The sequence below is a fragment of the Solea solea genome, chromosome 12, assembly GCF_958295425.1.
Source record: "Solea solea chromosome 12, fSolSol10.1, whole genome shotgun sequence".
Lineage (NCBI taxonomy): Eukaryota > Metazoa > Chordata > Actinopteri > Pleuronectiformes > Soleidae > Solea > Solea solea.
In genome coordinates, this window is record NC_081145.1 from 6,584,397 (window position 1) to 6,604,581 (window position 20,185).

A 20,185-nucleotide genomic window follows, 5' to 3' on the forward strand; every position below is an offset into this window, starting at 1 on the left:
AATGTAATTCTTTCTGCAGTGTGGCCCCTGTGCCATTGGCCCAACCCCCCCAAAGTGTAGCCGAGAGAAGTAAAAAAAAAAAAAAAAAATCAGCTTAGGGATGAGAAAACAAAAATCAACATTTTAGAAATAAGTTAAATGTACTTTAAAATACCTAAATTAAAATATATTACAACCATCTTATTTCCAATCAATCATGATTTTAAAACGAAAAATAATGGAATTAAACATTTTACTCCAGTGCCAACAACGACTAATATTATTAAAATGATGAAATAATATATTAACAATTTTGAAACAGAATACAGAACAATTTGACAAAGACAACCGTGTGTAGATTGTGAAATTACTGTATTTGTGTGGCAATACTTTTTCCCCACATACACATCAGTTTCAACGTGACCACAAATGCTTTTCAGTGCTTTTATTTACAGAAAAAGTGACTAGACTTTATGTTACTGTACACTTTGATATTTCCCCTTTTTCTTATATAAATACCCACAGGGTAATAGGTCCTCAGTAGCTTTGAGTGCATTATTAAACACACAACCCTAGGTTAATGCGTCCATTACTAACCATACAAAACAAAACAGAGAACAATAAAGGATAAACCATGTCACAAAGTTATAGTGTAGTGTATATATAATAGTGTCACAGGAAAACAGCTGAAAATCTTGCAACAAAATACACTCACAGTTGTTTTTTGAGTCACAGCGTTCAAACAATATCCAACATAAAGACAACGATCAAGGTCTTCTGTGATTTTATAACTTCTGTCACCTGTTTGTAACTGTTGTCCCAGGATAACAGACGGTAAGGCAGTGCAAGCTCATCTTCATCCTGCAGCAGACTCTGCTTTATCTGCTGCAGTGAGTTCATGACGAGACACTGCACAGTGCTGAGAAACGAGAGACAGTGGTGTCACCGAGATTGTACTGGCGTCAGTAACAGCCTACAGCGCTCTGATCCATCAGTCCCTGACGTCGCTGACCCACAGTGGGTGGGATGATGTGTGCAGTGACTTGTGAGACTGATGAGGGGAAACTCTGGCAGAGGTGTACATTCCTAAGAACAAAGGCACAGCTTGGCAGCAGCAGCATTGCACTCTTTAAATGATTTTGCTGCAAGTTTTCTGAATGATTTCATATTTTTCTTCCATCAAACCATTGAAGAGATCCTTTAAAATATTATACTGCAATCATCGGCGTGATTTACATAACCAGTCTTTTCAAATTGTCTGTTCGTCTATACCATGATTCCTTTCACCTTGCATTGATACTCTCCACTCTCTGCTCCATCTTCATGAACGTGATTGGAGGAGTTCAGAGGCTTTGCATTCATCAGTTTGGCAGTCCCAGAGGTTTGTTCATGGCTTTCCAAATCAGTCACTGATGGCTATTTAGCCCAGCCTGTGGTGGCCTCTCCGTTGATATAGGCAAAACCAGGAAAATGCTGTGAATGTTCATACTCTGAGTTTCTGCGTGGGCCCAGCGGGGAGTACATGTCCCCAGAGGTGGCATAGCGGGATGAATGCATAGGTGGACTAGTGTAACAGCTGTTAACTGGCGATACATCTGGCCACCGAGTGGCCACAGGTGAAGAGTGCAGCCGAGGAGTGCCGCTCATCAAGCAAGGCTCCATCCGAGACATCTGGCCATTGAGCTGGTACTGTGGAGGACAAGAGGAGAGAAGGTAGAGGTGAGGGATCATCTTTTCAGGAAAGTAGGACATAGACAATAATAAGAACAAGCTGAAACCTGGTTTGGTCAACAAAGACAGACGTCACATGTCATCATCATCAACTCAGAAATGATATCTACTATCATTTCAAACCAGCACACGTCATTATAACAAAAGGCGGAAGAGACCGAGCGGCCACTCCAAATGATGTCACTGAATCTGAACTCCCATTTCGAAGCCTTGAGAAATGTTTTGCAAAAGAATATTTACAGATATCACCTGCAACCATGCTCTGACAGGCCGATACCGACCATCAACCACTCTATTGAATAAATGTAACTACTACTACTTGTCTAGAAATACCGAGGTCCCACACACACCTCCTGAGTCTGACCACCCCCAAACTAAAAGACAACACAAATAAGTGTGTTTCCTTCCTTTCATTAAACACCCTTATTCACTGTCTGAAGATCAAAATCACTCTTAAAATCTGTCTGTTAAATGTGAAGTTACACCAAGTAGCCAGCTACCTTAGCTTAGCTTGGCTTTGAAGAAAAAGTTGGCACGTTATCCCTCCAAAGATGGTCAGTTGCTTTGTTTTTTTGTCTGAATTAAATTAATAGTTTATTATTATTATTATTGTTATCATTATTATTATTATTATCATTATTATTATTATTATTATTATTATTATTATTATTAATAATAATAATAATAATAATAATAATAATAATAATAATAATAGCAATAATAGGTACATTCATATGGGCTTTTTGGGTGGAGTTTACTTGAGACAGAAATTAACTGTTGCAGGCTGCTTTGTTCCTGGAAAGCTGGTACGAAGTATCAAAGAATTCAATAATTCAATAATTATTGACATGTTTCCCAGCCTAAACTTTAACCAACATAGGTGTAAATTAGCCTATAAAACATAGGATGCACTATTTTCACTTTTGCAGAGGACATGAGAGGAAGTTACGGTCGTGCTGATATTATATTTGATACCATGCTAACCTCTGTGGCACAAGCTGTGACCTAACCCTGCCAACAGTAATTTCCTGTCAGGGGAAATTGCTTCACATGTTGTATCAGATCAGTCAACATATAAAATTAAGCCACTTAAGACAATTAGGCATCAGCTGGAGAAGTGTTTTTTTCTGTGTTATTTCTGTTACCCATGGTGACAGACCACAAACAGCCAATAAGAAATCTGCCTGCTGACAAAAATACTTTGGGCAGATGGGGATCTGACAAAGTTTTCTGTTGGTGTCAGCTCCATTTCGAACTTCTCACACAGACAAAGCTCCAGCATTGTGCCTGATTTAAGCTCAAACGATCTTAAAAAAAAAAAGTGGAAGTAAGACCCGTTTCCTTTTTCTAACTAAATATAAACAGAGAGACAGTTGAATCCATTATAGGGGATCACGGCATGGAAAAAGACAGTCACTGCAGGTCAGAGAGCAGAACAGACGCCTTAGCTGCCTCTTGTTCACAAGCAGAAAAGAGACCATTGAATAACAATATTTTAATAAATGCCCCGCTGCCCTGCTCTTTGGCAACCGACTCAAACAGATGAAGAGACTATTGAGAGCTGGACAGAGGAGAAACAGAGCAGGGCCCCTCTTGGCCTGGGCTGAGCCACCTTTCACTTCTCTGCTTCCGCTGTGTTGAGAGAAGTGATTCGAGGCCTTTAAGAAACACTGTGAGCGCTGAGGCCCAGCTGATCTCCTCCCACTGTAAAGGCAGCGGAGGCTGGAGGGCCCTCCACAGGAAATTACCATCAAAAAAGTAAACTCATATCTGTCATGGCATTAGCTGTCACATCAGCATCTCCATCTCAGAGCAACACTAAATCCGATGATGTTCTCATCCAAAAAAGAGAGTTTCTGATAATAATAATATAATCATATATATCATTCATATTGGCATTATTTGTTCAGCCATCTACTCCAATTAAACAACACCTGATTAAATAAATAATAAAGTTGCGATTCATTTATAAAACATTTACTGCTTGGAAATGTCAGGTTTTCAAAATACAATTAGGTGAAATGGAAATGTGAGTAATAGTAGTAAGAACTTTATATGTTGCACAAATTTGCTTTTAAAAAGTAGGTCCGCAGTTATAAAGATTACAATAATTGATTGTCAAGTAATTACATTCCCTTTAAATGCAGTTGAGCCAATTTTTTGGATTGACTGAGACTGACCTGTGCAGAGGAGCGGTGGTAGGCGGAGTAGTGGAGGGGGCCTGGGATTGGGGACTCCTGGGTCAGACTTGGGTACTGGCTCTGGAGGGAGTGAGGATGCTGGTTGGCATAGCTGCCATAGTTGTAACTACCAGTGTACCTGGAAAATAGTAAGCAATGCATTTAGAAACTAGAGGAAGCACTCAAAACACCAAGGCTGCTCAGTTTCCCACAGTGTTGAGAAAATAATAATTTCTCCCATGGGCCATAAGCTACATCTCCAGAAAATGACATCCAAATCTGTCCTTTATGCTGCTCAAAATAAAACAACAACAAAAAGGATGTTACTGTTTAACACAATTCCGATATTTCCAAAGTGATTTGATGTAGAAATCATAATTACCCATGCTCCTCTCTATGGGCGTAGACTGGCATCCGGTGTGCGGAGGACGGTGGAGGGACTGGGGTGCTGTTCCTCATACAGGCCAGCTGTTGTCCGGCCTCTGGAGTGGCACCGCCTGCTGTTGTCACTGTGTATGTAAGGGACCAGGTATATGACTGAACAGCGCCTGGTAGACACATATATAGACACAGAGACAAATGTGTTGGCGCAGAGAAACTATGTGCAGTGAAACCTGTTACACGCTGCTTCTTTAATCTTCATGTGTGTGTGTGTGTGTGTGTGTGTGTGTGTGTGTGTGACAGTGATGCCTGCCTCACCTGTGGTGGTGGTGGTGACTCCACTGTACTCTGGGGACAAGGCCGCTGTGGGGGAGCTGGTCGAGGAGATACCCACCGAGTGGACTGAGCGGGCAGGAGAGTAGGATCCTGGGGACGGAGAGGTGGGAGTGGTTTCTGTCTGTGTGAAATCCTCCTCTCTCTCTGCTAAAGGTGCGAGCAGATAAAGTGTTAGACAATCAAACAGTAGAGAGTCGCTGTGTTCTGAACTAACTGCGGAGAAGTTCAAACTCAGTGTATGTCTTAAATTATATGTACAAAATGTTGCTAAATAAAATGAAATATTATGTTTTTAACCTTCAACCGCAACTACTATTAAAGGTGAAGTATGTAACATTTTGGAGGGCTTTCTTGACTGAAACTGAATGTTTGCTTTGGTGTTTGTGTATAATCATTTTAAATTTGTTTGGTTTTTGTAGCCTTTGCATTATTTCCCCTACTTTAGGCAAGGGTTGTGCTCTACAGAAGCTACAATCTTACACCACCATGTTTATACAATACCTTACATGACTATGACCTAAAGTTTAACAATCTAGATAAATAATACTTTAAAACAGCTGTATCTTTGGAAACCTCTTCAGCTGATGGACAGCTTGAGGAAAACAACAACTTTTCAGGTATGTGAAGGCCACCGTGGTTCCCTGACACGCTTGAGAAAGGGAAGGGTGAGTGGAGGAGTCCTCCATTTATTACAGTCTCCATCAGATGTCACTAACTCTCACACACTGGACCCTCACACGGTTGCTATTTGTTACATATTAATTAATTTATTCTCAAATGTTGTACTTGTATGGGAGTCCATGAAATATTACAATGAAGATTTATTGAATCCAAGCTTCTTAAGATCTTGGTAATTTGACATTTGAAGTAGTTAACACATGTTTATACATACATATTTTTTATTTTAGTGAGCACAGAGAGGACTTTAATAAAAAATTAAAACTGTATATAAAGAAATAAATGCTCATTCATTGAGGTAATTAATTGTTGTCTGGTACAAAAAGTGTTCAAAAGCAGTGGAAAATATCCACTAAAACTTGCTATGCCCAAGTGATGTCTTCACATGAATGCAAATTAAATGATTTTAAATGATTGGAACAGCTAATTCTCAATTTGTCAGCAAACTACCACACAGGGCTTTTCATGGAAAAAGCATTATTATTGTTATTATCACTCTTTGCAGATGAACAGTCATTGCTTATTGATTTGAAGTGCAGGCAGTGAGCTCACCTGTGCTGCCCTCGCACTTCATGGCCATCATGAGGTCGTTGGCTCTCTCCTGACAGTGCAGAGACTCCAGCAGGTAAAGCACATAATCATCAAACATGAGGTGGATCAGGTGGAAGGAGCCTTGACACAAACACACACACACAGGAGAACAGAGTGTTAAATCAAAGTGTCATTTATATCCAAACCCTACGATGTGATGTCAAATGAACTGTGATTAACACAGTGACTTCATGACAGTGACCAGGAGACTCAACTGGAAAAGAAGCCTGTGCATCTTCAGGAGTTCCTGTGCGTGAGACTGAAGTGCTCTTTAGGAGAATGACTTATGAATATATTGCCTCGATGAAATGCTCTGGGTTATAATCTTATACAGAAGTCATTCCTCATCCATAAAGTCAAAGCACTGTGACATCCAGTTTAAAATTGTAAAAAACAAAAATGTCTTTCCTCTGATCCAATGTGTCCTTGTCCTTTAATTTAGAAGCAGCCTCCCGCTTTTACTGTTTTTGCTTTTGATCTAGACTTCATCATACTGGGACAGTTTTACAAATGATTCTCACTTATCTTTTATACCCATGTTCAACCTAATCCCTTGATGAATTTATTTGGTTTAATCCCGGAAAATGGCAAAATAACTCTCCTGGCTCTCTCAACATTCTTATTTTGTTAAACTTGACGTTTTTATGTAATTTTTAAGCTTAACTTAAGTTTGCAAACAGACATAAGCATGTAACCTTTAAAAAAAGGCATAATATAGTTTGTTTGGAATGTTTCAAAGTTGCTGTTGTAAAATCAAATTCATTTTCTATGAACCCTTCACAAAGTGTATATATATATATATATATATATATATACATATATATATATATATATATATACATATATACATATATATAGATTTATATACATATATATATATATATGTGTACACACTAGGTTTCTACTGCTTTATCCTGAGACATAAAAAAAGATTTAAAATAAAAAATTCGGAAGCATTCCTACAAACATCTGTTTCATGACTTCACATCCTGCAGCACTGACAGCACGGCCCCTATTAAAAAGAGGCAAGTGCGCTTGTTTCCATGCACAGAATCAGTGCCAGAAATATGTCGGTCGACCTTGGGGTCACACAGAAGATGAGACCTTGGCATGTGGGGGAGTGTCACAATTGTGCCATTGTGCTGGTCCCTGCCGCTGCCGTGCGCATAATAAATACTTGTGACTATTCAGGGGAGCAGGGTATAATACTGACCGGTCATAAAATGGAAAAGACAGGCAAACAAATCGGGAGAAAAGGGGGGTCGGCTTTTGTTAATTAGCTGTTTGTGCACGAAGACCTGCTCTATCAAAACACCGCAACCAGCTGTGTCTTTGATATTCACAGACAGGGTCACAGGGCGCAAGTACAGGAAAGAGAGGACATTTTCTCTGCTTTTATTTCCACTTATGAATAATTAGTTCTTGTACACAGATATCCTGAAATATTTGTTTAATAAAATTGAAGCAATTAATTAATCATTTCTGAACGTTACAGTCAATTTTGGTCATAGAAATGACCACCTGGGCCCTTTTATATAGACCAATGTTATATAATATATATTCTGCATTGAGGTAAAACAATTAACCAGTCAAGCTGACCAAATATAATCTGCATCAGCCGATTATTATTTATCAATGAGGTACTCAGATCCAAAAGTTTTATTTTTAATTTAAACAGGGCTGCAGCGATTATTAGATTAATTGTTTATTAATGGATTACTAAATTAATCGTCAACTATTTTGATCATCGATGAATTGGTTTGAGTGTTTTTTCAATAGTTAAAACAGTAGTTTCTGATTATTCAGCTTGTATATGTATATATATAATATTATATTATATTATATTATATATATATATATACATATATAATATGTAATATGTTATATGTATGTATATATATATATATATATATATATATATATATATATACATATATACATAATTTGTAATAATAGTTGCTATACTTTATCAGATCAGCAAAGCAAAAAACTAAAAAAAAAAAAAAAAAATGTTATAAATAATAATAACCTCAAAAGAACTATTCTGTAACACGCTATCAACAGCGTGTTTTTCCTGTCTGCTGCAGGAATGATGACAAAGCATTAGCAGCTCACCGAAACTGGGCGCACTGTGGAGGGTCATGTCCCGGATGACTCTGGTACCGAAACACGACCACATCAGCAGGAACTGTTGGGCCACCTTCTTCAGGCAGCCGGGCCTCTTTCCTGCCACCTAGAGAGAACATTTCCATGAGAAAAGAGGGGGAAGGGTGGAGATGCCGGGGCAGAATTAACCCCTGGGTCCGTATTGGGGCTTAACCCTCAGGAACGAAAAACATGTCAACAAGTCAACTATTTAATTTGCCCCCGGGGACACGCCTTCCTATTGAACTATTGTCTGGGCAGTCCAAGACGTTGCCAGGGTGACCAAATTTTACAAGCCCATATCTGGCCATAATAGACGCAAATGGGAAGCTTGAAGACATCATTAACTGGGAGGATTGCAGCCTAAGTGCCTCTGTGTAAAAAAGACATGCAGAAACAAGTGGCTTCAAGCCACAGGTGTCTGTTTAAGGACAGAATGAGCTGCTGTGCACAAATATTTAGTAGAAATTACCAACACTGTCAACATTTAAACACATATAAACCTGTGAAACTGCTGCTTTAGCCTCTTGGCTGGTTTAAATTGTCCGACAAAATTAAACAGCTATAGAGCTTTGTATCTGGTGATGGAATACATCTCCTGATGATACGATATATCATGATATTACAATGCTATAAGCAACTTGATATGTTGCAATTTTTTAACTATCCGATATGCATAAACGAGCAGGAGAAGGCTTTAAAACAACATAAAGCCACTGTCCAGAATACTTATATATAGATACAGAGCAACAAATAATTGATATGAGTATCACACCATGAAATACTGCAATATTTTAGTGCATAAAATTTTCTTGCATCCCCAAAGAGAGCTAGGTTTTTAATCACTAAAACGTATGATTGCAGCTTTAGCCTCCTTTAGTCTCCCAGTTAGTTTAAGAATTGATTTAAAGATTTTATGAACTGTTTTTTAAGCCCTTTATGACCTGGCTCAAGACCATATTTTATTTAAAAATCTAAAAAAAAAACATCTGAGTCACTGTCCTCTTTTTTAAATCTCATTTAAAAACATACTTTTATTGGAAGGCTTACTCTGATATTATCCAATTCCATCAGATTAGTGTTAAACTAGTGTTTTACTTAATTGGGTCAATTTTGATTTGTTTGCTTTAATGAATGTTATAATAGTTATTGCATTTCATTCTGCTTCTATACACTGTCAGGTTTTATTTTTGCACAGTTAAGCACTTTGTATCTATACATTAAGGTTTTTATCATTATTATTAAAGAAATCATTGTTATACATTAAATTTAATCTATGCAAAAGTTTTCCCAGCTGATTTACTAAACAAATGCATAGAAAAATAGTGAAATCTGACCTTGACAACACAGCGGTCCACCATGGAGTCCAGCCACTCGATGTAGGCTTCGATGGGCGACTGCTCCTCCAGGAGACGATCGAACTCCTGATACACTACGACGGGAGGCAGAACGTCACGTTACACAGGATTCAACATGGCTGCAGACTTGGATGCATCTTCCTGTGACAGCATCTGTGACCTCTGATCCCGTCAGTGACGACGAGTGGAGATGCTCCACAGGGTGTTTCAGAGCAGGTTGAACTTATTTAACCTCTTGGTCTCCATCATTAATGCTTTGACTCTGCTGGTCGTGGGAATGATTGTTCCTCGGTGTGTGTTGTTTGTGTGGAAGTTAAGTGTAATTCTCTGTGCTGCTGGATGTGTTTAACTGCATACACTTACAATGGATAATAAGCTGCCTGTGCTCCTCTTGTGAGTCCTCCATGGTGTAAAGTGTCTGCTTGGTGATGCTGTTCAGGTCCACATTCCTCCAGTCCTCTAGCATTTGAAAGGTGATGTCAGCGCTGTTTATTACAGTCCGCGACGCCTGCAGACAGATGTATCAACAATATTACTAACACAAATATACCCATGTCGCTTATCAGCTGTGTGTGTGTGTTCATATGGATTTTATTAAAAAAGAAAAACATTCAGATCATGATAAGTACCTGACAAAGATGGTTTAACGATGTTTGTCGCTTCAGAATCTGTGAAAATCTCCTTGATACTGGGAACAGAAAAGAAGAGAAAAAAGTGATTACTCCTGCAACGGATTATTATTATTCTTCTATTTTTTTTTACAAAAGAAATGTAATAGAGTAATTTCATACTTACGTTCAAATTTGATATTCCTCAGATTTTCAGGAAGGTCGTGAAGTGCTATTTTGAGCCACTCGTCGAGCTGTTTGGCAAATTTTCGAATAACCTGAGTCAAACTGTGTAAAAGATGGACAAACATAAACAGAATAAATAACCCAGAATGATTTAAATCAGTGAGTGATGCAGAAAATCTTTATATCTAATCTTATCAGTCAGCTGACGAAGACTGATTACATTTCTTTCATGTGTAACAGAACAAAAAGAACAAATCCTCACAATTTGTGAAGCTGGAACCAGACAATTGATGGAAGTGATTAACTGACAAGAGTAAACTATAACCCACTTCTTCTTAAATAGCTTTCTCTCCCAAACTGTGAAGCTCAGACCAGAATTTAAAGCTTTTCAGCTCCAATCCCTGCTTTAGACCTTGACCTGTCAAGGTAATGCTGGCACAAAATGCGACTGCAACTTTTGCATCATTTTTATACATAAATATTGTTGGAAATTTCACTCCATGTGATTGATGGGCACTTTTCCAGGCAGCCAATCAGTGGTCACAATTTAAATGTGGTGTAGATCATTTGACAAGACATGCTAAGGAGCTGTAGGAAGACTTAATGCCAAACACTAATACTCAACCTATAAATTAGTACAATGGATTTTCAAGGCTGTGAAAGAAGAAGACAAACACAGACAGAAGATGGAGAGGAAGGAGAAGAGGGGAAAAGGAGGGAAGGAAAAGAAGGAGAAGATACCAAGAACCAGGAAAAAAGAGAATGAATAAATGAATGAATCCAGAGCAGAGCAGCAACATTACAAATGCCAATCACAGTTAAACACCAAAACTAACTCATTTACTAATGTTTTATTAACTATTTAGTAAACTGTGTTTATATTCAGGGGAAAAACCCTGCAGTGTAATCTAAATGCTGCAGCTCGTACAGCACCACACACAAATACAAACAAATGCTTAGTAGCTCAGTAAAGAACACACTGTCAGTAAATGTAAGAGCACCACTCACCTATCAGGTAGTGCTTGCAGGACAGTGGGCATCAGCACCCCAGAGATGGCCTTGTAGAGGATGGAGTCACAAACACCCACTATGTTCACCACCGTGGTGGAGCCGAGGACAGGGAGCATGTGGGGCGGCATGCCTTGCCAGAAGTGCAGCAGGAAGCTCTGGACCTGAAAGAAACACCAGGACATTCAGGAATACAGAACAAAGTAATTTGTTAAATACAAGCACACTTTTTTTGTTTGGACTTCTGGTAAAAGAGAAGCTAATTTTAAAAGTTAATGTTAAAAAACACAAGATGCCTTGCCTCGTCAAAGTTGGCTCGAATAACCGTGTCCAGTATCCTCTGACAGTGCGTTCTGTACATCATGATGAAGGTTGACACCTGTGGTCAACAACAAAACATTAATCTAATTGCATCACAGACTTAATGGCCCTTTTTTCCTCAAAAAAAAACCCAAAAAAACAACAGTGGTACAAAAACAAGAAAATAAATCTCTAACAAAGCATGTGAACCAATAAATACACATACCAGGTCTAGGCTGGAGCAGACTAATATAAAAACGAGCTTTAGAGATCAGCAAAGCACAAACCATTTAAAATCATGGCCCCTCTTTAAAAGCCGGACAGCTAGTGCCTGTCCTTTGTCATTGCTAGATCTTATTATCTCCCCCAAAAGATTAAGAGTTAGTGAGGAGCCAGCATATAAATCCTCAGGGTCCTTCTCTAAACGCCAACCCAGTGAAAATCCAGATAAAAGAGCTAGAGGGGGCGCAGAGACGAAGAGATGGCAGGGAGAGATGGGACCAGAGGGATGTGTGGAGGGGGGGGGAATAAGGATGGACTTTTAAAACTCCTGTTTACCCTCTCTTCTGGCAGACTGGCGGGCAAATTTAGGTCTTTGACATTTGGAAACTCTGGCAGGAGGGTTCCCAGTTTGGAGCGCGGTGAATACGCCACTGTCTGCTTGGTGACTTCTTTCTTCCCCGTCTCGTTCACCCACGCCGCTCCCTTCTTAGAGTACATCACGTCATAGTACTGAGAGGTCTCCTTCACTGCGATGCCATAGTAGTGGTACCTGAGGAGAAGACGCGCAGCGACGACAACGTTATTCTTCTCTGATCAAGTAGCAGTTTGGTTAAAAAACGGAAAAACTATATCTTAACGCTGTACTTTACAGAACAGTAACTATATGGCAATCATATGGCGATAACTTTGTAACAGTTACCAACTAATATCTTGGAAAAAACAATATAAAATGTGGGTGGGACATACAGGAGGATGAAAATCCAACTTATAATATGGTAACTGGTGGTCATGACCAAGTTAAAACCTAGTCAATTTTTATATTATTTTGTGTAAAGGAAACTGGCAAAAATAAGAATTTCACAGTTTTTCACAGTGCATATGACAAACTTGTTGTATGTCATATCTTAATATTGCTTTGCAAATAGTATGGTATTATTATAATAGTATCTCTTTATCAACACACTATTACCTTTGTTATTGACAAGATGGAACTGTGTCCTTTTATACTATTATAAAGTGTGACCATATAAGGATTTAGACAGAGCTTTACTGATATCAATGTTGTAAAATTATGCTTAGTATAAATTTTTAGTAACTTTCCAAACTTCCTTCCATGTTTTGTGACCCAAAACAATCATAACCTACTTACTTGGACTGTCCTCTTGTTCCCAGTCTTCTGGTAGTTAAGGCTGGAAACTGTTGCCTTATGATCTGCTCATAGTAAAATAAAATAAAAACAAAAAGGAGAAACAGTGGTTAGGGTGCTGTTACAACACACACATAGATGGAGTTATATCACATTAATTTGCCACAAACTCCTTAGAGCAAATAATAAAAAGACATGCAAACAGAAGACATGTCAATATGTCAAATCTCATCTTTGTATCAAGTATTTTTTTTAACTCAGTGGAAGAAAATACAGACAGTATACTGAATATTACGTAGTAGTAAATACTGCACATGTTCATGATATTCAGTCTTTATGATAAAAATAAAGATAAAATCAATCAAAACAAATATACTTTCTGACATTTTCTTGGGCTTTGGTGTTACAAGAGCTGCAGAACACACAGCCTATTCACATAATATTAAAACAGAATGAAAAAGATCAGTATTGCACCTACTCTAAAACACATAAAACAATAAAGAAACACAATAAAAACAAGGCATTAAGAACCAGTAACCATAAGCGACATGTGCCAGAGTAAAAGTGACTCTTTCTTATGAAGATTCATGACAGAATGAAGCCATTTCCTCATTGAGTGGTGTGATAGACATTGGTTTTGCATTTGCTCGCTCTACAACGTCTGCCTGAAGGTAACAGATTAAAACACAATGACGGGTCATTTAGTAAAGTTTGTCAGCAGATCGACGTGAAAGTCTTGTCGCTGTGTCCACTGGGAGGTCTGAGAGGAAAATAAAAGCATTGAGAACCATCCATTTATGACATCCAGTCGTATCCCCCCGAATACCAACAGTGTCCCCTCATCCATCCACCCCATCCCCTTTTCCTTCACACTCTCTTTCTCTCCTCCACTCCCTCCTTCTTCCTCTCCTCTCTTTATGTCCAAAGAGATTGGATCCTTGGTCCAGCTCCTGGTGCAGAAACTTTAGCAAACAGTGTAGCTCTCCATTGTGTGGGATGAAAAAAGAGGCCAAGCTGTGAAGTTTCTGTCAGGCCCCGCTTGATAAATGAGCAGACAGGGAGGCAGTCCGGGCCCTCTCTCGTTTTTTTGTCCTGAATCAATGAAGCCTTCCTAAAGGACACCCCACACTGCTCCAGCCACTGATCTAACATTCCGCAACATCTCACCCTTCCAAATTTCCTTTAATTACACATTAATCCAGGCCCCTTCTCTTTTTCAATATCTTCCGACAGGAGCTGCGGAGGGGCGGGGGGTGGGCCCGGGAGGTTGGGGGTTGGGGATTGGGGCTGGAGTCCAGAGTACAGGCGATGGCTGGGGGTAGAAAGGGCTACGAGGAACTTCTCGGGGTTGTGGGAACAGACGAAAGCACATCTCCTTTGGCTCTAGATTATGTGTTCAGTGAGCGACCACAGAGCTTTGCTTCACACTGAGCTTCAGACAATATTATTCCAACTCAGCAGCCAGAGCTGCAGCACAGAACCAACCCAGCCATGAAATGGTCAGACTAATGCATTAGGCTGATTGAATTGATGAGATTATTGGGATTATTGCTTTCATAGGGGATATATGTAGTTGTTGTTTTTTTATCTTCTTCTGTTGAAGCAAGTTGTTACACTTTTTACTTTATCATAAACGCAGCTCACAATCACTAATCAAACAATTATGCTTCGAGAAAACACAGTGAAAATGGTACGGAGTTCGCTGCTTTATGGAATTTTAAGACATTTCATGCTGGGTTTTAGGATGATGAGCTGTCAGATACTACAACCTTTATCTCTACAGGTGTTTTTGAATCTCACCTTTCCAAAGCTGGCCGCGTTCACAGGCTGTGTGTCCTGCTTCTCGCTGAAGTCTAAGTAGTGCATGTAGAGGGCACTTCGGGGAATACACACACCTTCAGCTATCTCATAGTTCTCCTCTAGCCTGAAGAAAAGATCATAGAATTCATCAGTGTCACAAAAAGGGTTTGGTATTTGTAAACAGTGTAGATATAATACAGAGGAATTTACTGTGCCACTATCAGCAAAGGACTGTGATGTAGTGCATCTAATGATGTGACATTATTACATTTTTTAAATTGACATAAAAAGGTAAGTAAATAAACAGACCAGAAGTCGAATCAGGTCAAATTTAGAAGCAGGTGACTTTGTCGTGGAAAAATAGATAAGATAAATTCATTTTTGTGAGGATATTTTATTACACCTTTGCAGAGATCATGTGCATTTGTTCCAGTTTATAACGGATCATACTGCTTTTATTATAGTCCTGCATGACAAAAGCTCTAGTCACTACATTGTATCTTTCATATATATATATATATATATATATATATATGAGGCACAAACAGCATCTGGAAACTTTTGTTGACCTTCCTGTTGTGACATTAATGCTTCATCTCTTATCTATTACTTTCTTTCCTTTCTTCTGTGTAAATGTTAGTATTGATTTCATTGCTATGCTGATGATGCACTCCTGTATGTTCCCAAAGCCTGGTCCTTTTCATCTCCTGACTTTCAGAAAATTAAACATTGTTGGTATATTTGGAACATATTTACTCTCAGTATTTGTGATAAAATAAATATTACTATCACTATTTGTTTCTTAAGTGTGACTCTCTGCCCCTTAATGGTCCAGATGTTTTTAAAGAAACTGGTCTATTTACTGACTTATTAATATATGTCGAACAAATCTTTCTTCAATAAGTCAAATATATTTTATATTATATATGTATTTCCATGTGTGTAGTTCCTTTTGTTATTGTTCGGACTGTGAAAGCGGCAGAATAAGAGTTAATGCATAAAGGAGCAAATTCAGAATCAAAAGTCCTAAATAAAGTCCTCTGATATTGCCCTATATTTTGTGACATGGAAGGTTATTACAATTTTCTTCAGAAAAATTTTTCTTTCAGAATTTTTTTTTCACATTTTTTAAAATCTGCCAATTAATTCATTGCTGTTTTGTAATGTTATAATACAATAATACTTATAATAATATACATAATGCATTTTAATAAACTTTGACAGATGACAAAGTTCTTTGACTAAACATATACTTTCTGTTATAATGGGTTAGTTTTAAATCCTCTATTAAATGATCATCATTACAATTATCATTGGAGAGTGCATAAGCATTTATGACTATAATGCCTCTTTCATATGACAACAGGTGAGTGACTCCACTCATCCTCCTCCCTGTGGGTGTCAGCCTCCCACAGTGCAGCTTAAATCACTATTAATATTCATTTCAGTCCATGTGTGTCTTCATGCTACTGAGTTCAGGATGTCATTGGTCGTGTGGCTCTTTCACAGACTGAGCCACAGAGAGGCCATACATATGTTAGAGTTTGTATTATATTTAAAATAGAGAAAACTAATCTGTTAGGAAATTAAATACAAAATGTTTTTTGATTAAAAAAACATTTTTTATCATGTTCCCCGATATAATAAAGTAAAAAAGAACGTTCATGTCATCTAAGTGTGTGACAGGATGAGGAGCAGCGAAAACACAAATTAAAATTGACTCAATCTGAACTTCATTTTCTGTTTACATACATTTTGTTTATGTTCCACACATTTTTTTTTAATTGGGAGGCTACATTTGTTTTGAAGTGAATTAATTGTATTCACTTCTAAGAACTTAATTAATATAGATTAATTAATCCCCCCACCGCCCTTCTGTGGCTTTCCCTTTTAAAGTTGAGTGAAAAAAAAAACAAAGATTAATTCTCAGACTCACCATTCCAGAGTAGCTGGTGTCGAATGTGGTTTCGAGGCTCGGTTATTTTCCTTCTCTTCATCTGTGAAACACGACACATTTAGTGAGTTTATTTAAAAACTGACACAGTAACTTGCAGGACATGACGAGAGCATTTATTGCACTGAAGCCTGTGTGACACAGCGGTGTCAGTTTTAGTGTGATGCCGTGTGCTTGTTTGTGCTCACGTTCATCGTTGGACATGTTCCCCAGAGACGTGTGACTGGAGTATCGCTTGCTCTCGCTCTCGTTGAGGCATCTTTCAATCCAACTCTCTTTAACAAAAAAATAAAAAGAAGCATAAATCACCTTTTAGAACAACTCAGAAAATAATAATATTAATATTTACATTGTCATTTAGACAGATGTATTACTAAAAAGAACATGATTCTAAGGCTTTAACAGTGGATCCTTTCTGTCATTTGGTGGGAAAAAAAGGAGTTTTTGTTGAACCGGTCTCGTTTTTGTAAATAAAGCTTTAGTTTAGTTTATAAACACTGACAATCGCTGCCTATACAGGACACTATAAATGTCACTTACGTGACAGGGCGAGCTGACAACAATCGATTGTATGGGCAGCGCAGCAGCCATGGCTCTATTTGAGATGTTTTCACCAAGACGGCAGGAATCCAGCATTGTTCCCAGGAGACTCTGCGCGAACACGCCTGCTTAAAAGAGCCCGTGCACATTACTGAAGCATTCTGGTGGAACAGAGGCCATTGTCCGGTTTTAATTTCTACTTAGAAATGGCACGACTGGTGTGCTTTCTGTGACCGAGCTGCAGCAAAACACCAGTGCTTTTATCTAGGAACTGCCTGACAGAGTGGAAATCCCTTTACAATTCTTTTATTTCTTTCACACAGACATTTCAGTATTTGATAAATATAATTGAGGATGAAATTGTGTGTAACTAATGTTCTTTTTTTTTTTATGTGAAAGCAACAAAGCACTTTCTGAATCTTGCTTATCCAGCTTATTTATTGTTAGCCAGGCATATTAAACTGAGACGTGAATACAAAGTGAAATGTCTGTTATTAAATTGGTTGACAAAACCTATTATGTAACCTTAAATGGAAATTAGGAGGCAAAGCCTTACAACTGTATCCAGCGCGTACAGGATCAACATAAAACACCACAGCAGTTACTTTTTACACCTTCAACAACAAAAAACTCCTTATATACTGTTTCTAGAAAATGTATTCATCTCTTTTTTTGTGTGTAAATGAAATGACAACAGTCACAATAACAGCTGTTGCTAGGACAAACTGTTGGCAGGACGACCTGTTGGTGCAGCCCATGGTGGAGAATCAGAGGCTGAAAAGTTTTAGAAGTTTTCACTAAGCGAGGATGTTAGGCACATGCTTGTAAAGAAATTTTTTTTTTTAAATCAGGCTGTGCTTTAAGTTCTATCATCATGTTTAAACACAGACAGGGAAAAAGCTTTTAAGTTAAATTAAAATGATCATTAGAAGCTTTTCTTCTCTCCAATTGTCTTCCTGCTACTGCTGATTAGTATTCTGGATAACAATCTAATTATAATGCAAAACTACGACAGCAGCAGTCGGAGCATTTATGCATCAACTCTGAAGAACACAGCAGCGTTGTCAGCGACATCTCTCATCTTTTACCGACAGCTTTCACTTCTGTTCCCTAAAACCCTGGAAATGAAAAAGTGAACCCGGTGAAGTGAAGCTAATTCTCCACAGAGGCTCAGATCTCAAGCTTCATTTGCCACAGGAGCAGATAAGTTGGGGATCTGAATAATTGGATTAAATTTGATCAACAAGTGAAACAGATGTTCACTCATTTATTAACACACATTCAGGACTTAAGTGCTCTACACGGCCACATGATTGTTCATTAACCAATTTTCTCAAATTAAAAAAAATAACTCTATTATTATCTATAATTAGTAGATTATTTGTGTTTGGACATCATTCATTAATCGACATTTCACTAATGCATTTATAATAAAATTCAGTTATAAGCAGAGTTTTAGACTAAAAACTGGAAAAGATGAACAAAAGGAGCAGGTGCATGAAGTTGCACCTGTTTCTATTTCTCCACTAATGATGATCAGGTGCAATTTATAAAAAAATCTTTTTGATTTATTGGGAAAAAACCCCAGCAAGGCATCACTTTTAAGGACTATTATGTGTCTTCTATGACTTTTCTTAAATCAACCAAAAAGTGTGTCCTCTAACATCACACACTTCTAATTGAATTTGTGTGCTGAGGTCACTTAAAAAAGAGGAAAAAATGTTAAAACCAAAAAACAAAACATATTCCCAGACTCTCTGAATGACTGCAGAGAAAGTTTTCCTCGAGTGTGCAGCGGCATAAACTCGCACCGTGCTTCTGCAGCGGAAGCTGATTTTTCTAAACACCATCCAGACATGCAGAGATGAAGAGGACTGACCTGTGGAATCCATATCAGGCTCCTCCAGCAGCCCACAATGCATCCTCTTCCCATCAACAACGCTGGCTCCTCCAAGAAAATGGCTTAGTGCACGTTTCCCCCTCCACGGCCGCTCTCCCCTTGTCTCGCTCAGCGTTTCCGTGACCACTGCCCGTCACAGGAGATGTTGAGGATCTGACGTTCGCCCGGAGAGGGGTGGTGTTGGCGGAGGAGAGAGGGGGAGGTGGGAATGAGGGAGGTGGGGGGGGGGGGGGTAGAGACTCCAGAAATCCAGCGGGGGGAAAGCCAGACCCGTCAAAATGTTTGCTGATGTTTCATGGGAAAGGGGCTGATTTTATAGGAGCCCTGATGGGGACATGTCATTGATAGGCTTGGAAGGCTGATGAATGGCCCCAAGTCAGATGGGGATGTGGCAAGGCTCACTGGAAGTCTTTTGTGGGGCTGTTTTGAATAAGAAAAGCTCCCTCCCAACGAAAAAAAAAGAGAGGCTTAGATCTACACAGTCCTAACACTGTGGCCTCCCCATCTTCCATTATGGCATTTAATTTAAGTTTTATACACCCCCGAGCTGCAAATAAACATACGTCCCTGCACAACCGCCGCTCCTGCCTTTCCATCGTTTTTTTTAACTTCACTTTCACATCCCACAGACACTTGTTGCATCGTTTCTTCTGCGAAACCTTCTCACTCCACCATTAATGCATCTTTGTGAGAACTTTTTTCCCCACACATGTCACACATCAGACGCAGCATCAACACACGCCAAAACTGCACAAGTGTGAATTTTTCTGATGGGAGCTTTAGCAGCTTTTTACTTTTGGAAACCTTTTTTTTTTTTTTTTTAGTGTGCCTATGAGAAGAGGGAACGGTCACAAAAGGGGGGGAAGTAAAAGTGCAAAGCCCGAGGCTGGGAGGGCTCTGATGGAGTGCCTGAGAGCTGGAGAAGGGAAAGCTGTGATTAGAATATGAATGGAACCACAGGAGAGGGGGAGAGGAGAGGGGAAAAGAAGAGGGGAGAGGAGAAAGGCGGATTATGGCTGAATTACTCACCGCACCATGGATAGCAAAGGAGGACTTGCTCTGCCACGGCGCAGGCGTGGACACCAACGCTACCACTCACTGACACGCACCATGCAGCCACCTGGGAGTGCGGGTGGGACAG

At 39.0% G+C, this 20,185-nt stretch overlaps 1 protein-coding gene across 2 annotated transcripts; it reads right to left on the reverse strand.

Annotated features, from left to right (window-relative positions):
* Nucleotides 1-334: 334 nt before the first annotated feature.
* On the reverse strand, nt 335-20,168 carry rfx4 (regulatory factor X, 4). 2 transcript variants are annotated; one of them, XM_058645956.1, is made up of 19 exons: nt 20,074-20,168; nt 19,024-19,960; nt 16,793-16,879; nt 16,587-16,647; nt 14,651-14,774; nt 12,854-12,915; nt 12,040-12,253; nt 11,483-11,560; nt 11,182-11,345; nt 10,175-10,275; nt 10,009-10,067; nt 9,743-9,887; nt 9,359-9,453; nt 7,992-8,109; nt 5,838-5,957; nt 4,590-4,754; nt 4,273-4,399; nt 3,891-4,029; nt 335-1,668 (listed from the first exon to the last, which is right to left on the reverse strand). In XM_058645956.1, exons 2-19 carry the CDS (start codon nt 19,064-19,066, stop codon nt 1,396-1,398), a joined length of 2,175 nt encoding a protein of 724 aa, XP_058501939.1. In that variant the 5' UTR covers nt 19,067-19,960; nt 20,074-20,168; the 3' UTR covers nt 335-1,395. The 2 variants fall into 2 exon arrangements, with proteins under 2 accessions (XP_058501939.1, XP_058501938.1); XM_058645955.1 differs by having other exon boundaries at nt 4,273-4,438.
* Between the last annotated feature and the right edge of the window lie 17 nt (nt 20,169-20,185).